Below are 17,733 nucleotides of genomic sequence, written 5' to 3'. Positions count from 1 at the left end.
ACAACTGTCGACAGTAGTCTTCTATTAAGAACTCCTTAAATTCTTACATGAATGCACACAAATGCAGAAAACCCATAGCATGGGGAAGAGCATAGGATGACTCAGTGTCTCTGAGGATGTTCTTCAGGGTGCTCTACTATCTGTGGGTGTCTTGTATCTTCCCAGTGTGTCAGCAGTTAACTACCCTACAGGCAACACTAAGTGAAACAGAGTTCATTAGCTGGCATTTTCTCAGAGACAAAAGTAGGACTTCAGTTTAAGATGCTGGTAAACATTAGAGTAAAGAACTGGGAGAAAAAAAGGAATATTTTCATAACTTTTATTATAAACACAAAGATTAAATATTGATGTAGGAATAAAGACACTAGTTAGGTCTTTAGAAGGCTAGGTGCCCCAGAACAGTCCCAAAAGTCCATTTACACAGTATTCACTGAGTTGGCAATCTCTGTAGAACCACTGCTGTGGTGATTGAAGTTATGAAACACTGGGATATTCCCTGTCCTCTCTTTTAAACAGAAGAGCATTCTGCATACGGAAACAGTTAATTTGCACTTTTGTGTACTGCCACAATGAATAAAATGTTCCGCCTCAATGAATAAAAAAGATCCACGTATTCAAGTAAAGATACTCCAAAAATATCAGTTTGGTCCAGTTCCTTTGGTCATTGTACCCACCAAGCTAGGCTCCTCTTGAGTGTTGTAAGTGGCTGGAAGTTAAAACTGGCAGTCGAGAACCTCTGGGCCTACTGGGAGCTTTGCAAAGAGTGTCAGTAAGAGCTAGAACCGATGTTTGTTCAGGCAAAACTTTTTTTCAGTTCTTTTGTGAAGACTGGTCAAAAAGCAGAACATGTAAGATCTTGTGAAAATCCTTATGTTTCCACAATATTAAATTTTAACAACAAAACTTGGATGGTTGAAGCTTCATTTATCAGCTGGGGGGAGGAATTGAAGAGATTCCATTTTTTCTTGACACTTACTCAAAGACAAAAAGGTTGAAATAAAGATGCTCTGAGTTACATGCTTCAAGAGGATGTGCTTTCCTGCTTACCGTGTTCCTTTGCCTTCCAGCAGTGAGTGCTCTTATTGCCACTGTAGTTCCTGTCAGATGTTGGAACTGGATCAGAGTTACAAAGAAAGGTGGAATTATTCAGTATGTCTATGAACATACTTATTTGTACAGTCCAGACAGCCAACAGTAAATGTGTAAGCAAAGTATTTAATGGAATATAGATGAATTTTTTCAATCTGGTAGGTAAAATAGTGCAAAGAGGTCTGTGCTTTTAGATTTATATCTTATCAGTTATATATAGGACATTTTTCCCCCTTAAAAATAACTGTGAATAAACTCCTGAAAATATGGGAACTAATAGAAAAAATAATCTTGGGATTTTGCAGGGAAAATATAATTTGCAATAAAAATACGGTAATTTCTTCCTACTAGAAACAAGTAAAAATATACTCCCACACAACTTTTCAGTATTCTAGACATGGAACAAGTACTTCTGCAGTAGTCGCCCATCCTTTAAACAAAGTCTGAGTTCCTTACAGTGTTACATTTTAATGAATATCAAAAAGCACTTATGTCAGTAAATCTTTGCTCCTTCATACATGTCTGGGTTTTGGCAATGTAAGCAAATGCTACAGCACTGTTGATTAGATAGGAAGTGGTTTACAGATAAGTACTCTATATAAGAAAGTAATTTATCTAAAAATACTGGCTCTGATGCTAGGCAGGGTCACTGCCTCTGTTTTATTCTATTGATTCCAAACAGAGCAAGTCTGAAGGGCCCCGCTTGCAAAGATCACTAAGACAAAGAAACTCTTATCTTTCCATCTCACTGTTTTGAGAAAAGGATGGTGGCAAACCCAAGGTACAGGCATGTCAGGATACTGAACAGCCCTTCATCAAAAATAGAAATTAGAAAAGCCTTTGGGTACTGCCTTATTGTGTAGTTCCCTTTATGCCTTCTCCTACTGACAGAGCTTTCCCACTTGCTCAAACACATTTCTCTCATCAAATGGTGTCAACAACTCCAGGGGCTCACAGGTATCTAGGATCAAGCCACTGACCCGACTGATACCATGGACTTTGGAGTCTGCCAAAAACAAGACTGCAGATGAGGAGGATGTCAGTGACTAGTGAAACAGTTGATTCAAGGTTCTTCTCTCCAAGATTGAATTTCTGTGTTTTTATGAAGCCTGAAAGGGGCAAAAATCTTTTTTTTCAAGGTGAATTTTTTGAAATCAAATGAGCACTTTTCCCAGTTTCTAAAGTCTTCTTCTTAATAGTATTTAGCCAGTATTTTCCCAGTTTCCACGGAGGCATGATGCAGTAAAGAATTTCTGAACTTGTGCAGACAATATTTTTCTTCTTATTTAGATTATTTTAGACAGCATAGGAATTATTGTAGAAAAATCAGTTCCAAATTTCATCTCCAGTCTTCAAGATGGACCAAGGCTGTACCATTTAACAACAACTTTTTCAGGGTTGGCAATGGTATCTTTCCACTGCTCTACTGCTTCACTGTTACTGCTATCAGAACTTAACCAGATCTGCATTAAGAAACAAAAACAAAAACAAAATTGAGTTTACCTGATAAAACACAGAGGTCCAGCCTTTAGTAGTTCCAAATAAATACCATGTAAGTGTAGAACAAGATATAGTGTATAGACTGTGACTAAAGCATAACAGCAACAAACACAGTTCTGCTAGTCCTAACATATTTTGGCTTTCAGCTGGGAACACAGGGAGTCTGTGTTTAAATTTAGCTTCTAAAATAGTTTAGAGAAGCCACCACATAATAATGTTTCTGTACTTAATAAGATGTTTTAAGTCAAGCATTCCTTGCTCTATGCAAATGCACGTGCTGGGGTCAGGGGCTCATCAGGGCCACTGGCGGCTCCGTGCATTCGAAGGCAGCTGGCCACAAGCCATCTGGCATCCCCACTCGAGCTGTCCAGCATGTCCATGAGCATTTAAACTTGTACACTCCCACAGACAGGGCCAAACCTGCATTCCACAGAGGTTACTAACATGCCCATACCACACATAGTCACGTAGTAAGAGCCCGTTTCTTCTCAGCACTCAGTTAATGGGCAGTGGCCATTAAATGAGGAACTGAAGTACAAGTAGAAATTTTCACCCTTAACATTATCACCACCCTCCACTGCCAAAAGAATTCTGCTTATGCAAGTAGGTATCGTTATTTACAGGACTCTATTTCCTTATGTCTTCCAAGAATGAGTCTTTTTAAGACTTCTCAGAAACCTTGACCATGATGTACATTTAGCCTATGCTGCTGGTGCATGAGTTCTCAAGAAGTGAGAATAATGTCTTCCAGAATACCACAGACAGCTGACGTTTCATCCACAGAGATTCAACGTACATCTTGCTCATGATTAAAGACATGCCTGTGAAAGCAACCTAATCTAAGCATTGTCTACTTAGAACAGCATCCAATTAAACATCATTCTCTGAAGAACAAAAGTTAATAGATCCAGCTATATTCATTTTTTTTCCAGCTATCGAGCCAATTGCTCAAAGTACATTTTTCCCTGAGCCATATTTTATGTCTTCGTGTGCTATGTGGCAATGTCTGCCTTCATGAGCTGAAACAACCTTTTCCAAATAATCTCTGAGGAGCACAAGTAGTTCATTTCCTCCCCCTATAAATAAGATTCACAATTAAATGTAACTCATCAGATTGAGATGACCTCACATATTGCTAAGGGACTGCAAAACTGTATCTGGTTATTTTCTCCCCAAGGTAGCCTAAGTAAAAAGAATAATTTTTTTTCTTTTTCTATTTCAAATCCAATTCCACCAACAGGAATTGCAGAAAGATGGGACATGTGTGACATAAGGCTCCAAAAAAATGGAGGAGCTTGACATAACTCTTGCTGGCATATCATTTCTACAGCATATAGCAAATCAACATCTCCTAAAACTGCATGTCTTCAGCAGGCACAAGAAGTATCACCAGAATGGGACAGTACCATTTTTTGCACCTAAGGACAGCACAGTCCTCCCCCTGACATGGGATGCTACAGTGGGGGTCTCAAAATAAATCTACTTTATTCATTTATGGATATATTAAAGTTCTGCTACTGCCTCTGGGTCAGGGAAAGCACAGAGTACTAAGAAGAGCTATGCTATGGGTCACTACGCCAAGAAAAAAGGAGAGAAAAAAGGGACAGAATGATGGTAAATCAGAACAACCAGGGGAAGAGACAGAGAACAGAGACTCGACTCCCAAGTTTTATAGTGGTTAAATAAATATGATTCCACAAATGCTTTCAAAGAGAAACTACAGAAGTTCTGTCTGTTAAAAAAACCCCAGAAGTAAGCCTAAAAATATTTTGTGTTTGGACACCTACATTATTACTTGATCAGACATACTTAGAATATTCTACTGATTTCAGCGTGGTTTTACCCAGGAAGGCAGTCTCATATTGTAACTGTTGATACTTCCTTTTACATACACCTGTTTGGAAGTGTATTGGTGTGGTAACCAACACTCCCCCTGCTGTACAGCACATTGTAGGCTGTGGAGCTTCTGTGAGTGCGGTTTGTTTTCTTTACAAAGCCTGGAGGCAAGGAGGAGATCGTGTGTCTCTTGGAAGGAATCTTTCACATAGTAATACTTCACACAAAACTGAATTAGGACTTCTTCTTAAAAGAAAAATCAAATGTCAACTCCCATTCTGATGTTAGGGCATGTTTAAGAGTCTAGTACCATTCCTGCTTGGGTTATGTTCAGAAGAGTTTACTAGAATTTGCTATTTTGCTATGTGCCACCTCATTTAAAGTATTTTAAAGCTCATACCAAGAAACCTGTGGAACTGGATTTTAAGTAAAGCATATGAAGCTTTTTAGTAGAAACCAACCTGTCCTAGGAATTGTTTTCTTCTCACTGAACTTCTGCTGTAGAGCTTGATGAGAAAGCTAATTCCTTGTTCTGCTTGGCTAACTGGGAAAACCATCATTTCTCCCCACTTCACTTGGCCGTTAGTGGACTTCAGAAGACGAGTCTTCTTCTTATAGATCATCCCTTCTGTAGTAAACATTCCGACTTTCACAAAGAAGTCTGGCACAGAAGGAAGGGAAAAAGGCATGGCACACAAAGGGTTACTCACAAACACACCCAAACAGGAACCAACAAGGTCCATATGTATGGTTCAACTTGCAACAATTTCTCAAAAGTCTGGCCAAAAGAACTGTACAAAAGCTTTCCTGACCAGTCACACAGAGTATGTTCAGTAATATTGAACTGATTAACACAGTATCCAAACAGCAAGTGCAAGCTAATGCTCTTGTATGTCAGGATTAATACCAGGATAAAAATCTTCCAAAATACATGAACACAAAGCTTCAAACCAAACAAGAAGTAATCAAGTAAGACATCTGGGGAAATAAGCCTTGGCAATGGAAATCTACTGCACAATATGTTAGTCTGAGGTTTGTAAAGAATATTATGAATTGTCAACCCATTTAATCAGCAATTTACCTGCTACAAATGCTTTTAGACAGGAGGAATGAAACAGCTGATGTAACTTACTTGACGATAGTGGCGTAGATGAAACAGGAAGGTTTTGTGCTTCAAGAATCTGTAACTGTATCCTCCTGTTTATTGCTTGAAAACAAGTTCCTATTTGAAGTTCTGCACGGCGCACCTACAAGCAGAAGAATGTTGCCATAACATCTGGATTAAATTGCTTATAAACTCAGGAAACACAGGAATTCTGTCATATATCGGGCTCTCGCGTTTCTATCTGGGATTTCCTGGAGAGAAATATAAGCATGTGCTGTATACACAGCCTGCAGATGCACAGTGAGTGCCTCTTGCACTTGTCCTTGCTGCATGTGCTCTGCTGATGGAGCTGTGCGGCACACAGATGGCCTCGTGGGCTGCAGCCACGGGGGCTGGGCAAACACAGCAGTCCTCAGTTTTCACCTGGGAAAGGTTCTGCGTTGGTAACACCAGACACATGCAGGGGAAAACAGACATGCTGCTGCAGCTCTACCAACCCTGGATGTGAGAGACAAGGTGTGCTCCATTGACACAGAAACCTTCAGAGTTCTCCTCCCACATTTTGAATTTTGCAATACGCAGATGCAAGCAATGTTTCCCAGAGATACAAGGTCCTGTCAATGAACATCATGAATGCTTAGGGTGACTGCACACTGTGGAGTTTCCTTTGTTATGGAAATCCTTGTGTTTGACATGCCTACACTCATACACTCCTGCCACACATACCCTGAAGGAACTGAGATCTCCAGTCTGACTTTTTGTTTTACAATTTTTGTTAGTGGCAAAGTTGCACTGAGTCATCCTCATCGCTCTCCTGTCAGACTCTAACGTGCTCAGAACACTGCAAGAGCAGCAGGAAAAGGCCAATGGAAGCCCATCTTTCCTGACAGCCTCCATTTAAATGGACTCTGTTAGTCTTGGTTCTCCTCATGTTTTAATGCACTTCAGTGGAACAAAATGAACCAAGGAAGAGAGCAACAAGCTGGATAAAGAGAAGTCAGGTCTCAGTTCATCAAAGAGACCCAAATTCTCTTTACAGCTCAGCCGCAGAATTTCTGTGCAACCCTGAGAGGAAGCCACTTACTGGACTCAGCTTTAGTTTCTGTTGGCAGGGAGGGTAGTGTTTTCTGCCTCACAGGGTAGTGCAGGGATGGATCCCAGCAGTGTCTGGACGGCTTTGGTTAAAATGGTGAGGAATGCCAACACAGGGAGAGATACTATGAGATGATTCAGAAATTTACATTGAGATGAAATGTTTTCTAAAACAGCTTCCTCTGTCATTTAATCTTACTGCTTTTGAAGCAATATGGTTATTCTTGTTAGAACCAAAAAATGTCAAGTGTAACTTACATTAGAAATCAAGAGTATCATTCATTTTACTCAGACACACTTAAATAATGTTTGCTTTTGAATTGCTAATTCAAGTTTAATTTGTTGAAAATACAAATGTCTAGACACAATCTATAAAAGAAACAAACAAAGTAAGGGTAGGGGGAAAGGAAATCCCACCGTGAAACCCACCTGTTTCTTATTACACTAATGGAAATGAACTGTATGAATTATTACTTCACAGCATGCAATCTGAACATTAAATATATGGCTGTCTCTGCAGTTTCAAGCCACTGAAGATCTTAGCACTTTTCTTCCAGAACAAAAGCAGATTCCATTTGCTCTGAGCTCTTGCTGTGAGTGCTAAGGAGTGATGCTTTTTTGGTCGGAAAAGACAATTAGCCGATGTCCTTTGTTGAACATTTCCCCAGAATGCCCCTCCCTCAGGCTGTGGGCCACAGTGTGGAAGAGCTTGCTCTAGCTATTTTCCTAGAAACAGCTGCAGTTTATGACCAGAACAGCTATGTGCAGAGTTCAAAAGTCTGCATTTTTTCTCCATCAAAATGCCTTTCCCCAAGGATGTGGGGAAAAGGAAAACAAAGAATCCCCCCCTCGTTTTTACTACTGAATTATTTTACTTTCAATTCCAGCAGCTCTTTGTAGGTGAGATAATAACACACTTGCATATTATTGGCACTTACAGGTGCTTTGGAAGGAGGAGATATATCCAGCCAATGACTTGACTCCTGCGAGCTCAGCTCCTGCAGTGCCAAGGAACATTCTCCAATTGTTTTTTTCCTGGGAGTCTGTGTCTGGATTTTAAATACCAATCTGACAGACTGCAGGCTTTGTAGTTTAATAGCAAAAACAAAGGTTTCCATAAATTCAATGTCCTAGAAAGAAAAACAGAGGAGTAACATCACCATTTTAAGAGAGTGCCACTTAGCCCATACCCTAGAAGCCAAGATGTCTTGGTTCTACAGCCACTGCTCACAACTACCATTTTAGGCTGACATGGAAAAGTGTGCCTTGATAGTGGTAACACCTCCTCATTGTTGCACCCGGGCAGGGGCAAAGCTCTGGATTATTTGTCACTACTATAATGAGTTGTCGCTATCTCTCATGAAGCTTTACAACAGCACACACACATTGTTGGAACAGATTCTGCGGCCTTTTGCCACAGTCTCTCCAGCTAATTTTAAATTCTTTCATCTCTGGCTCACATTGTGGGAGGCTTATGTTGCTTTCCCTTCCACCTTGTTAATATTCCTTTACTGCCACTATCAGGAGTCTTGTCCCATACAGTCATTTCTTACTATTTTCTGTAGAGACAAAGTGTGAATACTGTCTCCTGCCATATGAGAGGCAGTATATCAGCTACCTCCTCTGGGAAGAGTGTGAACCTACAGGTATGCTCAGTCTTCCTCTCGTGCCCCACCATGGAGCTGCCAAGGCCAGAAGCTCATGGTTCAGTCCCCTGCGAGAATCTGTCCTGCAGACTTGTGAGAGAAGGAGGGCAAAAGCTCAGTGCAAGAGAGGACACAGAGGGAGGAAGTGGAATGAGACCTTTAACAGGATTTTGAGGAGTTGGGGGAAGTAACCCACATCTCGGTGACTACCGCAGCAAATATGGCATAGGAGTGGATGTTTGTTTTGTTTTAAAAATCCATTTATATTTCACATTTATTTATTTTGGGAAAAAGATTTCTCAGCATTTTCCCTGCCCATACTTACATTGGAGCCCTCCTTGGCAGAAGATTTGAAATGCACAGGTTTGGGCAGTGTGAGAATTCCCTTGACACAGATACGAGGATTCTCTCCACAGCTGGAAGGCCAGCTCAGGTCTTTGCACTGCAACATGGAAAACACAGTCAGTTTAGATAATGCAAGACTGTTTTTTACCATTTGATGTAGTTATGAGGTTTCTGACTATTCATTCCATTGCCTGAAAATTATTCCCAGTTCCTGGAAGTATATAAAACAATCAGCATAACAGTATCACATTTGCTAACAAAAAAGCCACAAGAAGCTACGTGTCCTCAAAGTGCAATTAAGGTTCTGCCCTGAAGGAACTGTTAGATTTAAAGTCATAGGATCACAGGAGCCACTTAAATGCTGCCTCCAAAGCTGCTCCCATTTACTGCCTTCAAATTTCCACAGGAAAATATCTACAGCAGGATCAGCCTATGACCAGCTCAGCTGAACAGTCCTTCACAACCAGAACATGTTAACATATGTACAGTAATATAAGGAGTCTTACTATTGACTGTAGCAGAACAGACATTGCAACAGGAAAATAAAACAAGAAATTAAGGAGAAGGAGGATGCTTTGAAGCCCAGCATTACATTTAGCTGAACTTTCTCTATATTGATACTTAGACGTAATTATATTCTTCTCCTAAAAGTATTCATTAAAGAAGGGCCTAATTTAATGAGAATTTACACTAAGTATAGTAAAATAGTAATCTGAATAAATAAACAACTTATTTAATTTTGCTTACATGTAAAACTGTGATCCAAATCTGTTCAACAGAAGAAATATAACACAACTTCACATTCAGTCTTCCAAAGTCTCGTTCATCACCTGATAATGTAATAGTATCTATGGAAGGAAGACAGTGTTTTTAGAGGTAATGCAGTATCCAGGAACAGGGGAACTCATTAGTAGGTGGACTGCTTATATTTGCAAACTCCTCTCAAAATAAGTTTAAAATATTGTAACACCTATATTTTAAGGACAAAATATTCACCAAGTCCTGTAGCTTGACCTGCATAGCTAAAAGCCTTCACATTTCACAGAACAGAATCACAAAATATCTTGAATTGGAAGGCACCCCCAAGGATTGTTGAAGTCCAACTTCTGGCCCTTCAGAGGACCACCCCAAGAATCACACCATGTGCCTGAGTTATCTCTACTGAATTTAATAACTTGTGTTGTACTTAAACAACTTTCAGAAAGAAAAAAAGCACGTGCCTGAGACACCCAGAACACGTATATATTCTATCACTTCCCTTAATCTCTTTCACTGTTAAATTTATAAATTGGCCTCCTGTTTATCTTTCTCAGATTTCAATTCCAGTCTAGTAAACATTTTACTATTATGCCTTCTTGACCTCAGAAGAGCCATTTAATATCCAGCATTTCTGTCCTGACTGAAACTAGGTCATTGCCCCCAGACTTCTTTTTGAGGAGACTGGGTGAAATTCTGACTTCCAGCAGAGTGACTTTTGTGGGGACTTGATTAAATTTTGAAGGTTTGTTTTACAGTATCTCCACTTCTTCAGCATTCTTTCATAAAGAAGGATACTGGGTTTGCATGCAATATTCTTGTCTAATTAGCAGTGTAACATGGGTACTGGCCTTCAGGCACTTCCCACAGGAGAATACTGATACATGAAAAAGGGATAGAAATGTGACCTAGTGCTGTAATTTACCCTAAGAGAATGGCTGTAATTTCTTAGCTCACAAGGGCAGTAAATCCAGGGGTGAATTTTTCAACAGCATGAGAACTCCTCAAAGTCTCATTGGCTCAGTTTCCTAACAACAGGAAGGTGCAAGTCCAAGATTCTTAATTTCAAATTGCAAAGTAATCTCTAAACTGGTCTGCTAGTCAGATTGATCTCAAAAAAAAAATCAGTAGAAACAGCCTAATATTTCATGTGCAAAGAGAAATATTTTATTACAAAGTAAACAAACAAAACATTACCCAGACTTCTATTACTGCCTTGTGAATCCTTCCTGGAAGAGGTACTGCTGGGTACACTGGATACTGAATCGTATCTCTGGGGGAAAAAGAAAATCATTTAATTCAGAGCAACAGATGCAAAAACCAGAGAGATTATACCATTAGACAAGACATGATAAAAATAAAACACTAAATTTCAAATAATCACCTCATTCCTTACTAGTCTCTTTATTCACCAGCATCAATTGGTATTTTGATGCAAGGAGCTAATACAAGAACCATTTGACCAGCACAGATTTCTTTTGTTCATGTATATATACACACAGTTTCATTGCTATGTAAAAGAAGATTATTTAAAAAAAAATGCAGTGTTTTGTGTCAATGGAAACTTCTAGAGTTCTACTTTTCCACTGTTGGGAGAAATCCCAAGATGATGACCCATGACCTGTTGTGTGTCTCGTCCTGCCTGACAGCCTGCTTGGGTTTCTCAACAGCCCTGCTGGGCAAGAACAGCCTGTCAGAGCAGCCATCAGGAAAAGGCCTCTTGAGGTTGATCAGGATGTTGAACTTTCCCCTCGGGTCCTCCCAGTGCACAGTGCAATGCCCTTCAGTATTTACTTTGAAAACACAATGCAACAGGAACCGATACAACGAGTAAGCTGAGTTTTCAATATAACCTCAATTTTCTAGATATATATGTATATATATATAAAGGGACTCACCTTCATGGATCGATGAGGTGGACTTCTGAGATCAAACATTGAACGACTTACATCAAGTGATCCAGGCAAAGCACTAGGTCTTAAATCACTAACTAAAAAGGCAAAGAGAACAATACAAATCATGTAAGCATCATTGCTAGAAAAAAATTTAAGTAGGCCTATGATAGAATTGAAACCTAGCTAACTAATGTCCAATGAAGGACATCAGCACCTTTTCTCACTTCCCTTTTCCAAATGCTCTTCTGAAATGGCAAAATGAAGAGAGCAAGCCATTAAAATATCTCAATTCCATCTTTGAAATAGTTCAGACTTACTCGGTCACATTGGTAGCACTAACAGGATGAGCTGCCTGCCTCAAAGTTGTCTCCTCAAGAGAAATGTTTTGTTTAGTAGATGCTTTAACAAAACAGAAGAGCCTTGTCTTGAAATCTAGTCAGCTTAAACTAGGGTTAAGCCTGGTCTCCTTTTTCAAATTTATCCACAGTAAAGATTCCAGTGGCAAAAACCTGCTGCCTGCTAAACTTGGCCTCATGTCCTGGGCTTTACTGGTCACTGTGTCAAAGCACCACACTCCACACCCTTACTAGATCTCAGACAAAGCAAGTCTTAACTCTGACACATACCTGCTATAGCACAAAAGCAAAGATCTTTATTTTATAGAAGGGTGGTTTCCTCAGCAGTTGGTGGTTAAGTAGATACTATCAGTTCTCTTTTGACCTCAATGCAATGCAGAGCTAAAGGACATTTTTTATGCATAATTATGTAGCAACAGTAGATGAAATCTGAACTAATGCCACTTTTTCAGGAATCTCTGCTGACTCCAGCAATGGTCAAGAGGTTTTTAAAGCCTCCCAGCTCAAAACTGGCCCATATGGAAATGAATGAAAGCAGCATAGTTTAACTTCTAGGACTATCTGATGCAATTAATTGCTTGTTGCTGCAATGCTGTGTTATGGTATTGCAGAAGACTTCCCCTGAAATCCATCGATCATTATCTTAACAGAATTACATCTTTCATTACTGAAAATGTATTTCCGTTTTCTTGCTATCTGAAGAAATAACTAATTATGCTTATTGCTAAGATGTCATAATGGAGAATAATTCTTTTCCCAAGAAAGAAAAGGAGAACAAAAGATAAAGAAAGTTTTGACAACCCATGGAAGGAAAAGGATATTAATGATATTATTTAGATAAAATTTAATGAAGGTCTGTATATCTGGCACAAGTTCCAAATTCTCTCTTGTGCATGACACAAATGGGCTAAGTTTTCACTGAGTTAGGTGTGGAAAAAGCATTTTAATATCATAGGAAGACTAGAAAACTTTTTTTGATATAGTGAGAGCAAATAGGAGAGGCCAAACCATTACTTGATTTCAAATTGACTATGGTTATGGAAAATAATTCCATATTCAGTACTCATAACTTTCACAAACTATTGGAAATGATCTGCTCAAGCTTACAGGTTATAAATGCTTTAAAGACAGTATAATCTGCTTTTTCTAGTAAAGCTGGTTAACAGTTTCAAATGGGGTGGGAGGGAAGAGACGGTGCCTTTTGCAAAAAATTAGATTTTTCATGGAAAAAAAATTACAATTTTTAGACTGACAAAGTTGTCTGTAAAATACTTTTAAAAAAGCAGAAAAATTTTAACCATAAAAATATGCTGTGTACCAGTAATAACTAGAATTTTGGGAAAACATTAATGAATTTATTTTTCAGTTTGTTTATGTGGGGGTTTTCTTAAGATGAAGAGGAGGGGACTTCATATTGAAATTCTAGAATTTCACTTCATACTTCGAAATAAACAAATCCCATAATTCTAAACCCACACACATGAAAAGTATCATAGCACTTGCTGCAACAAACTAGGCTTAGAGTTTTGCTTAAATAGTCTATAGCTGTACATGAAGAGAATCATGTAACTTCTGAAACAGCTGTCAAAAAACTCTGGAGGAAGACTGCATTTTAAAATTGTACTCTAGACACATGAGAGTAACCTTTCTATGCTTAAACTCATGAAGACAAAATTAGTAAAGTGTTTACTTAACTTGAAGAAAAATGGAAAAAGAGATGATGAACTGAAGGGAAGATGCTCAAGACAGTTTTACAAAACCCATTTGGCTCCCAGCACAGGTGCTTCCAGAGCCTAGTAAAACCACATGTGTTAAAGGCTGCTAGAAGTCTACATGTGTTTTGTTCTCTTAAAAAAATATATGGAGTAGCCTTTTCATGTAGTCTCTATGGTGATTCAGAATTATTTTGAAACAGGACAAAGACTGTGACATTTTCCCCCAGCTGTAAAATAAGCATGATATACAATTCTAAATAAAACATGGTTAAAAATGCATGCTGTTGCCACCTTCTGATTTACTGGAGAGTCTTGTGCATTTCTTCAAGTGTATGAGTTTTCTGAATGCATTTGCCTTACCAGTCCCAAGCAACACCTACTTCAGTGTAAACAGCATTCATTAGAGGATACACGTACCAATGAACAGCACAGAAGACAATTTTTACCTGGCAGCCAAACACTTTTTATCTAAACTTTTACTATCACGCAGTCCTCCCCTGTTCTTACATACAATGAGAAGTGGGGACATTTTGGTAGCTTCAAAAGCAAACTACAAAAAATCTGGCATCATGTCCCATTTTGCACCTGCTCTTATCATCTGCTCCTGAATGTTTTTTGGTGCTTGTTTCTCTCCCTGTATACCTACTCCTCAGGCATGCCTCCACTCAACATACTGCCTGTCTTCCTTTTATCATCTCCCTCACTCCTGTCACTGGGAACTGAAATCTCCAGTACTGCCCCCTGTTTTGGATCAGAGGCAGCTACAGTAGCTCGTTTTGCCAATTTCTCTACCTTTGTGTGATGCATGCAAGCCTTTTTAAGGCCCCAAAATACAAAAAGTAACAGTACAGCTGAAAACCAAGCAGAGCTGGCACTGCAGATTAATTCACCATTCAAGAAGTGTCCATAGTGTACAGACTGGCTTGGGAACTGCTGCAATCAAACAAGTCTTTTACAGACCAATGGCTTTTTTTTCTCTTACCTATAAAACCGCAAGAAGGGAGGAAGACAGAAGAGTAAGGGTGTGGCCCTCCTTACCTGATCCATATAATTTCCTATTTGGTTTTGCTTGGAAGCGCCTAATCAGATCTGGCGAGACGCGGTGCTCCAAATAGAAGGGGTTGTACACGTCATAGCAGGGCCACTGGTACACGCCGTGCAGCTCTGCCTTCCGGTCACCAAATGAGGCCCTGGCAGATTCTGGGGAGCACAAGTAAACATCAAATGCAAGAGTTCCAGACATAACACATGCTGCCTGGCTTCATAAGGCAGGCAGAGTGCCTTCGGGGCAAAGGACAAAATATTTCAATATTATCTACTTTGGGTAAAGTTAAAAAAAATAAAAGAAAAAGAAAACACACATTCAGATTATGTCAGGTTTCCACAGTGTGTGAGCAAACACTGAAATTAAATTAGCCATAAAAAAGTATGCATACCCTGTCTTGGAGTTTTGCAGTAAATGCCCAAGTACTTAAAATACAGAGGGCTCCACAGGCAGACATCAGGACAAAAATTAACAGGAAAAATATGGCCATGTGTACAGAAAAACTTCAATTTATTTGGCTACCTATCCCCAGGATATTCCTACTCAGCTAATGGATCCCCAGACCTTCAGGAAGCTCTTGTATGGAAAGATAATGCAGCTTGTGACTGCAGTATCCTTGTTATCTAGTCTCCATGGCAAGTCTTTCCATGGTAAAACCATTGATATAAAATGACTAAAATTGTTGGCTGAGGCACAAGTAGACGTATCTGAGAATTCTTGAATCTCAGCCCTTTCAGATAAAAGCATGTCCATCTTGGTCAGCAAAGGAGTGAAGAACACTGCTGTAGTGTTCTTTACTGTCTGGGGTGAAAAGAAGCCACATGTAACAGTACATTAGAGAATGGGCTGACCTGGATTCTGCCAAACTCTGACATTTGCTTTGCTCACTTCACCTCCCTGGGCTTCAAACTATCTCTTAGAAAGTTCTTTACCCCACAATAAAGTGCCTTCAGTTCTGCAAGTGTGTTGCACCATAAGAGGCAAACTGTCACTAGTGTAAAATCCTCAGCTGCTAGTAAAGTAAAAAAGAATAACTAAAACATTGAGGTGGAACATGAACAACGATAAAGCAAGAATTCAAGCATAATGGGTTTGAGCATGACGTAAATCAAGATGAACACTAGAAGTGAGGCCCTAAGGAATTGCTACCAGCAGATGATGGCAAAGACAGTGTTCCAGACCAGGAGCATGCTCCTTCCTGCTAGCTTACTTCTGTGAGAGCATGAGACACACTGCAGCGAGTACTGAAGAGAAAGGCTGCCAGAACTTAATTACTTTCAGAAGGGGTGCCAAGAGCTAACACCGAGAGTGTCTTGTTTCACTAAAGGAAAATGGCCAGACATGCACAGAAAATGGAGTGGAACTGAGAGCAAAACTTGGACTTCTTCAGATATTTAACAATGGTCTAAGAAAGAAACATTCTAAATACATTTTTTGAGTATGCTGGTGCTTTGGCTAATGTGAAGTAGGAATGTCAGCACACTTCACTGTATTGAGTAAATCTGCCTAAAAAATAAATGCTGCATTTTAAAACACAACTGTAAAGAGGCTTAGAAAGCTGTACTTAAAAAAAATAAGTATTTATATTTGGGAATGGAAATGAAAGTTGTCTACTTGACATAAGAGCCACTTTCCAAATATTTGTTCAAGAATTTAAAATATTTCCTCAAGAGAGACAATTATGAAGAGTCAGGTCATCTTGCCAGAAGATCTACCAGCTTATAGCCTAAGGGCCACTCTGTATACCTGGTCCTTCAGAAATGATCAGGAAGCAGAATTTCCAATGTAGACAAGTCACTGACTGATAAGATTGTGTAGAACAGCATGAACTAAGAAAACATTCATTTAAAGCCTGTTAAGCACATCCTCCTTCTCTCTGGAGGACACCCCATGCCTCAGAGTCCTTGATGGACTTTTCTGTACAGTATCTTGAGGACAAGATAAGACAAAGCAAGGCAGAGCCTAAATCCATAGCTAGTAAGAAAGGGGATTATCAGGAGCTTGTCCAATTATGGACTTACAAGAACTAGCTACCAAAAGAGCAGGCAATGGGCAGATGTGGGGGGCCTCACATGTTCTACCTCCAGCTATTTGGTTGCCTGTTCATGTCTGGTGAGACATGACAAGAAGAGCCCACTCAAAAGATCAGGCACAGAATGGCCAATCTATACCAAATAGCTCTGCTGGGCTGATGAGCTTGGCTCTGGTGCCAGTGTTAGCAGCAGTGCTGATGAGAAGGAAGTTTGGTAACAGGCCCACAGGAGGAGAAAAAAAGCAATGTCAAGGACCTAGGGAGAGAGAAGGGTGGGAATAAAACCACACAAACACAAAAAAGTTAGGTGGCAATTGCATTAGTTATTATGCAACATGTGGTTGACTTCTTTCAGTTACTAAAGTTTCTGCCTTCAGAAAAGAAATATAGTCACATGGAACTAAAAGCGTATTATCAGCCTATCAAGTCCTTGAGGCAAGGCAATGCTGGAGAAAACAACTGTTCAGGCAAGTTCCTGGGCTAAGGATTTCCCTTACCCAATTCTAGGCATCTTCTGGTGGGACTAAAAGCCTAATGACAGCATGTGCCCTGTAACTCATGTTACTGGGGCAGGATCCTGTTCATTTAAAATGCCACTGTGTCTAAACTGCACGTACATATTTCTGGCAGTTTGAAGCAGAAGATTGTTGTGAAGCAAAGAATCATAGTATCATCTGTAACCTCACACCAAGGAGATCTCTGTCCCCAACCTCCAAAAAAGCAGCAAAAAGAGCAGGAAATAGTAGGGACAAAAAATTCTGCCAAGTAGTAGCACATGCCATCTATTGGTGATTTGAAAAAAAAGATGTGTTAGTATGGTAAAAAATACCAGCATATTAACCATGAAACCAGATCACCCTCCTCTTTTTACTTGAGTGATCTGGATGCTGGGAAGCTGTTAGGTCTTTTCTTGCCTCAGATAAATTCCTTACTAAGGATTCCACTTCTTTAAATTGTCTTCCATTACTTCTGAGTATGAGCACTGATGTGCAATCCTCCCTTTCACTGTTATTCATGTGACATCACAGAGATTCATAATGGGATGATATACTTCCCAAAACCTCTCTGGGTGTCCAGAGAGAAAAGGAACAAAGTCCCCAGGCTCCTCAGCAAGTGGTCATGGCACCAAGCCTGCCAGAGTTCAAGAAGTATTCAGACAATACCCTCAGGCACATGGTGTGATTCTTGGGGTGCCCTGTGAAGGGCCAGGAGGTGGACTTGGATGATCTCTGGGGGTCCCTTCCAACTCAGGATATTGTCCAATTCTGTGAAACAAGGCAGGCTTCTAGAAAAGTTCTGCAAACATATGTTTTCAGTAGGA

At 39.7% G+C, this 17,733-nt stretch overlaps 1 protein-coding gene across 6 annotated transcripts in view; it reads right to left on the bottom strand.

Moving 5' to 3' along the window:
• Positions 1-311: 311 nt before the first annotated feature.
• Positions 312-17,733, bottom strand: part of TC2N (tandem C2 domains, nuclear) — a 32,754-nt gene continuing 15,332 nt past the window's right edge. For all 6 annotated transcript variants that reach the window (XM_071557659.1, XM_071557660.1, XM_071557657.1 and 3 more), the window contains 9 exons: positions 14,374-14,535; positions 11,268-11,359; positions 10,567-10,642; positions 9,361-9,461; positions 8,594-8,710; positions 7,561-7,752; positions 5,558-5,672; positions 4,887-5,086; positions 312-2,552 (listed from right to left, as the gene is read on the bottom strand). In XM_071557659.1, the coding sequence (XP_071413760.1) occupies positions 2,442-2,552; positions 4,887-5,086; positions 5,558-5,672; positions 7,561-7,752; positions 8,594-8,710; positions 9,361-9,461; positions 10,567-10,642; positions 11,268-11,359; positions 14,374-14,535 (1,166 nt within the window). In that variant the 3' untranslated portion in view covers positions 312-2,441. The remainder of the gene's footprint in view (positions 2,553-4,886; positions 5,087-5,557; positions 5,673-7,560; positions 7,753-8,593; positions 8,711-9,360; positions 9,462-10,566; positions 10,643-11,267; positions 11,360-14,373; positions 14,536-17,733) is intronic.

The sequence above is a fragment of the Pithys albifrons genome, chromosome 6 (genome assembly GCF_047495875.1).
Source record: "Pithys albifrons albifrons isolate INPA30051 chromosome 6, PitAlb_v1, whole genome shotgun sequence".
Lineage (NCBI taxonomy): Eukaryota > Metazoa > Chordata > Aves > Passeriformes > Thamnophilidae > Pithys > Pithys albifrons.
The sequence above is the reverse complement of the archived record's forward strand: the minus strand, read 5'-3'. Positions and strand labels throughout refer to the sequence as shown.